Source organism: Lolium rigidum, chromosome 6 (assembly GCF_022539505.1).
Source record: "Lolium rigidum isolate FL_2022 chromosome 6, APGP_CSIRO_Lrig_0.1, whole genome shotgun sequence".
Lineage (NCBI taxonomy): Eukaryota > Viridiplantae > Streptophyta > Magnoliopsida > Poales > Poaceae > Lolium > Lolium rigidum.
In genome coordinates, this window is record NC_061513.1 from 116,577,910 (window position 1) to 116,583,940 (window position 6,031).

At 48.4% G+C, this 6,031-nt stretch overlaps 1 protein-coding gene across 1 annotated transcript; it reads left to right on the forward strand.

The window, feature by feature from the left end:
• Positions 1-217: 217 nt before the first annotated feature.
• Positions 218-5,649, forward strand: LOC124661717 (coiled-coil domain-containing protein 25-like). The gene is made up of 6 exons (XM_047199599.1): positions 218-562; positions 1,369-1,496; positions 3,047-3,150; positions 4,863-4,950; positions 5,048-5,109; positions 5,235-5,649. Exons 1-6 carry the CDS (start codon positions 450-452, stop codon positions 5,385-5,387), a joined length of 648 nt encoding a protein of 215 aa, XP_047055555.1. The 5' UTR covers positions 218-449; the 3' UTR covers positions 5,388-5,649.
• Positions 5,650-6,031: the final 382 nt, after the last annotated feature.

Below are 6,031 nucleotides of genomic sequence, written 5' to 3' on the forward strand. Positions count from 1 at the left end.
ACCGGTTGATTAATCAAAGGAAAGGAAGGCGAGAGAGTGGTGGGAGAAAATGCGTTGAGGATAAGGTCCCAGTCGCATTTGTTTAATCGAATCCGTCGTGTCTCCACGTGGCTATCCGATCACTTTGGAGGAGTAGACTTTAACCGTGGCCACAGGCCCTCGCCCTTTTTATACCCGTCCTCCCCGCGCCATAGCCTGTTTCGTCCGTGTGTCTCCTCCCTCCCTTCGTCTTCGTCTTCGCTTGCTCAAGCCGGCCTCCGCCTATCGTTTTCGTTTCCTTGCGACTGAACTACACACGATTCACCAATCTCGAACACAAAAATCTACACGCTGTCCACCTGGATCCGTAGAGAGAAACTGCTGCGAGGTAGACGCTGCCACGGTGGATAGGAGACAGGGATAGACAAATAATAAGAGGGAGAGCGAAGCGAGAGGTTAATTCATACATAATGGTGTTCTACTACAAGGCGCGGCCGGACGCCGGCGACTACACCATCTACATGGGCGCCGACAAAAACGAGAACGAGGAGCTCATCAAGTACGGCCTCCCGGAGGACATCTGGTACGAGCATTTCCCTCTTAGTCTTTTTTTTTTTTTTAAACGGGCACTCAGTCTCTTGCCTCTCTCTCTCATCTCCATCTTTCTCCATCTCCCTTTGCATCTTCCTCTTCCTCTCTCCCTCTATCTCTCGCCTCTCACTATCTCCTCTCCATCTTTCTCCCTCTCTTCTCTCTCTCTCTCTCTCTCTCGTGAAAAACTGAAAATACATGCGCTACCTCTGGTAAGAAAAATACACATGCAGGCGGGTCGAGTAGAATACGAGACTCATATACCATGCCGCGCGCAGTTTCTTTTCTTTTTAAGTTACCGTGGAGCTGGTAGACAAAAAACAAACAGATGGATAGAAGGTATCACTTGGATCGGAGACGAAGGAATTAAGCGATAGCGTTGACGCGTGACGAGGCCATGACGAGGCTTGGTGGGGACGCTCCAACGTCCGCAACTACCAAACCGTAACCGTAGCGCGATACCACCAAAGCTACGGAACAGCTAGAAGCCTAGAACAGCTCCCAGACATGCTGCATACCCTATCCTCTGCCATATCTGCACTGCCACCAGCACCAGAACATAACGCCATTATCTAGAACAACTCGCCCTCGTCTGTCTACCACTGCTAGCTAGCTTTAGCTGCGCGCAAGCTTCTTATTTTGCTAGAAAGCAAGCAAGCTAGCTGAAAGTGGATGTGGATCTCGTCACCTAGCTAGCTAGTGGCTCGCTAATTACCTAAGCAATGGCGATCTATAGCATCGGTAATTAAGTACGTGTTAGTTAGCTAACCATGTTGCTGCATGCTGTCTCACGATCAGGTTCCATGTGGACAAGGTGTCCTCGGCGCACGTCTATTTGAGGCTCAAGAAAGGCGACTCCATAGATACCATCAGTGAGGGCCTACTGGAGGACTGTGCGCAGCTCGTGAAAGCACATTCCATTCAAGGTATGTATCGTAAACGTACGTATTAATTTGGAAGATGTGCACTACCTTTTACCATGCAAAAGGAAATACTAACTCGCTGTCGGCCTTTTAACCTAATAGACAACACTCCTCCTTGACTCTCGAGATTTTTTTTTACTACTATCGCTTGAGAAAAATAATTGTTAGGAAGGAGGTGTTTTTGAAGATGCATGGGTATTTCATGGGAAACGTGATAAATGTTTATGGAAAAACGATTGTTTCACCACGTCGGATCTTTGACATGGCTAAATCCAGGATAAATGGTCTCTAGGGGTCAATGCAATTAGTAGAACTAACTTGTTTTTAAAAACTTCGGGCCATTTTTATTTGTTTATGAGCATGATGTATAAGGGTTTGCATATGAGGTGTGAGTGTCAATTGACAATAGCCAATATACACATTATTAAGGAGAATGGGTGGTAAAAAAGACGAAGAAGGAAGGGATAGGAGGAAGAAGCAGCAGTCCCAACCGACAAGCCTCGATCTTGCTCAACGGTGCCAAACGAGTAACACCGGGGCCTCTAGATCTAGAGTAGAAAGATTTACCGGGGCTTTGGTGCCTCGATGTTGTCGATGGCGGGGACACCCATATCTAGTGCGCGTTCACCGCAATAAGAGAAGAGCCAGAGTTACGCGGCAGTTGCCACGGGGAGAACAAAAATAGGTGGAAATTGTTGTGAAGAGTGAGAGATCGAGGGGGGAGGGGGAGAAATATAAGAGGGAACGATGGATAACCTAGTGGCAGAGGTAGGGGACCAGCTGGCCCGCTCCCCTAAGATTTTATATTTCCACTTAGTCCATGCTTCCTTATGCCAAATATTATGTATTTTTGTGCTTTAACCCCTCTAATAGTTGTATTTTCTATTATGGCCCCATGTTACCTTTTTCCTAACTCTGCCCCTGATAACCCGAGGTGTGGGAGGGAGGACAACTAGGCCGTTGTGGTAGGTCTGTGACACCCTAGTGGTATCCATTTGTCTAATAGGCCTAGGATACCACTACAGATATTTGCATTCCAAACAGTCAACCTATAAAAAACATGACAGTCATGACTAGGCTGGGTGCTATATCTGCCCAACTTGCTGCCGTCTAAAGCTTTTTAAAACAATTTACACTCGTCAAGAGTCGAAGATAGAACAAACTCATAATAAGTTTACTCCACAAAACATTTACACGGCCAATTAATTATCATATCCATGCACGGAGAAAATATCGCCTGGTGTGACCTGCCGGGCGTCGTCGGTGTCGCACTGCTACAAAGCGGCTGCATCCACATTGCTTGTGACAGGAATCTCTTTCTGTTTCGCTCTTTTTTCTTTGTATATAGTAACCTTTTTCCTGTATTATTGGCGCCCTCTCTGTGCATGCATGGACCCCGTTGCATTATCTGATCCAATTTATGTCTGGCCTATAATTAAACCCCAAGAGTGACTGTGATCGCTGGAACGTGACAATTAAGTTGGATCTACTGTACAATAATGCTAAATCGATCGTACGTACATGCACTCATCGTGCATGTGTTTGTCGTGCAGGAAACAAGATGAACAATGTCGAGGTGGTGTACACGTCATGGTCTAATCTCAAGAAGGCGCCATCGATGGATGTCGGCCAAGTTGGCTTCCACAACCCTCGGCTGGTAATCAATCAATTGCTTTTAGTTTAACTATAGTACTGCTCCCTCCTCCACTTAATTTGCTGTCACTAGTTGTGACGATTTTAAGGATTTATTCTAATTGACAAAATATGCTCGGCTGATTGTGGTGCTTTAATTTTAGCCAAGTTGCTTAAGGTCCGCATTATTTTTTCCGAGATCACAGATTAACTATCAGGTTGGAAAAGTATTTCGGTATGAACAATAATTGCATAAGGAACCTTTCAGAACTTAATTAGACTAGAATTATCTTGCACAATAATTGTGGACATGCCATGGCAATACCAAAAGCTGCCAGTTCATGACCAGTCTAGCTTGATAGAAGCCTGTCTTGCGCATATAGCTCTCCTAGCTTAGACTCCCTCAGCAATGGCACCAACAAAAAAGCTTAGACCATCTCCGGTCGTGTCTTCCAAAGTATCCCCTAAACGGCGCCGGATCGAGAGTTTGGGGGACGCCTCCGCTTCGTGCCGCGTATGGCGCGCGTCGCTGTCCAGCTGCGGGCCCCAAACATTAAAATAACTTTTTTTTGCATTTTCATTTCAGTAGAGAGAAAGAATTTGTAGGTACAATCGAGATTTTTTTAAGTAGTGGAATATATTGAAACAAATTAAACATAAAAACTGTGAAAAATATGTTTAAACTAAATTTTAAACTACTTCTTTGATGGCCCTCCCTCATCGTCCTCATGGAGGCGCTTCCTACTCGTCACCTCCGAAAGAGGTATTGGCGTTCGCCGCGTCTGAGAAGCTTGTGTCCCCCTCCGACGAGTAGTCCTTGGTGTATTCCTCGTCGTCGGTGCTCGATGGGTGCGCCTCCGCCTTCGCCTTTGTCCGGGCCCTTGCCTCCTTCTTTGCCACAGCCGCTTCCTCAGTCGCCTCCTCCGCCTCCAGCCGTCTCCACCTGGCATCTCCATCCTCTTCCTCTTCCTCCTCCTTCTCATGGCCATCGTCGGCGACGGCCTCTCCCTCCTCCTCCTGGCCATCGTCGGCCTCCCACTCCTCCTCCTGGTCGTTCGTCGGCGGGGAACTAGAGCTGCTAGGCGTGGTAGTTCTTTCCCACCAATGGCGCCATCCCGACGGCTTCCCCTCGCTATCGGTGTCCGATAGCAAAGAGAGGTTGCTCATGGTCAGAGAGGAGAGGAGAGGAGAGATAAGGGCGCTGGCCGGTTGGAGATCGGAATGCGTAGACGTATGGATCTTATTGAGCGGGGATTAATAGCGACGCAGATATCAAAGAGGGCTGCGGTTGCTCTTCAGCAGAGTTTGCGCTCCATTTCGGCGGTTCGCGCGTCGATCGACGCGGTTGCCACAGCCGCGGTTCCCCTTTCCAGCAACTGCACCGTCGCTGCGCGCCAATAATAATTCCGTCGCGAGGTAGGCGGCGGTTGGGTGTCGTTCGTGTGTCAATGACGCGTTGGGCCCGCCATTCCCCGCCTCTCTTCTCGCTCTGTCCGGCGCGTCCGAAGCATCCCCTGTGGAGCGGGGACGGGCTCGGTGCGCCGGACACCGTATTGGGCCGCGCCAGGCAGAAGAAGGCTTTGGAGCGTGCAACTGAGACAAAAAAAATGTCCGGCGCGCCCAAAAAACATTTTGGGGACGCTTTCTACCGCCGCTGTTAACTGACGCTTCTGTGCATGTTTAATTTCCGTTTCTGCAATACACAAATACTCATCCACTGAATACTGATCACAACAGGTCCACATCTTGACGGTGGAGAAGCGTGTCAACGAGATCCTTAACAGGTTGCAGAAGACCAGGGTAGAGCGCCGACCAGACCTCAAAGGTACATACCCATACACAAGTTTCCATTTCGCTCAGACGCGTGCAGTTCATCATGCACGTACAGCTGTATTCAGTTTGTTTGTAATTTGTGTGTACAGCCGAGAAAGACGCGTCAAACGCAGCCGAGAAGGCGGAGAAGAAGATGCAACTGAAAGACAAGGCATGCATGCATAATTCTCAACCTTCCAAATTGAAGGATATCATGTTGATCTACACATGAACCTGCTCCCAAGACGAGGAGCAGTTAGACTAACTTTGTGCAAATGTTATGCTTGGTGTGTGCAGAGGCGGAGGGAGGAGATAGAGAGGCTGGTGAAGGAGCGGCAGGCGGAGATACGAAGTTACAAGGGCCTCATGGTCGCCGAGAAGATGACCTCCAACCGCCAGATCGCTTCCGCCGGCAAGTCTATGCAGGAAGTGGAGGACGACTTCGTATAAGCTACTCCCTCCGTTCCTTAGTTCTTGTCGTGGTTATAATTCAAAATCAAATTAAAATCATGATAAGAATAATGAAACGGAGGGGGTAGATTCATGCGTTTGTTTCCTTCTCGTCTGCTCGTGTGTGTAAATATCGACGCACGCATCCTGCACGTGTGCGTGGCCTCGAGCCGATGGTCGATCGGTCCGCTTCCTGATGTTGGTAATGTGTACATATATATGGTGCCCTTCATTTGGACGTTGATCGATGAGAAAGAAGCTAGATTAGTGGATTTGTACACTTCCGAAATCCCGATCGATGACGAAATGCTTCGTGCGTGATACGGGTCAGTGTCAGACTAGCTTCTTCGATCTTGCCGGCCGTGTTGGCAGTTGGATTGTAATAAATGGAATAAAATGGAAAAATGGCTGCATCGGCGTCGCGACGCCTGAATAAAACTACTCCAGATCTGGCACGTGATTACAGTACATGGTGAAATCCGGTCGATGCCAAGCCGTCCACATCGTTCGACGGCAACGTTTTAATTTGGTAGTTCAGCAGTGTAAGCAGCAGGAAACAATGGAGGTCTGGAAGCAAATGCAGAAGAAAACGGAAGGCGCGGCCCACTGATCTACGCATGAAACGGGCCTTTTCTGGACAAAAT

What these genes read in the sequence shown, in the direction of transcription:
- LOC124661717 (XM_047199599.1), top strand. Translation starts at nt 450, where the DNA reads ATGGTGTTCTACTACAAGGCGCGGCCGGACGCCGGCGACTACACCATC. An exon ending in GGCCTCCCGGAGGACATCTG is followed by an intron (nt 563 to 1,368) that starts GTACGAGCATTT and finishes TCTCACGATCAG; the next exon opens with GTTCCATGTGGACAAGGTGT. An exon ending in AGATGCAACTGAAAGACAAG is followed by an intron (nt 5,110 to 5,234) that starts GCATGCATGCAT and finishes TGGTGTGTGCAG; the next exon opens with AGGCGGAGGGAGGAGATAGA.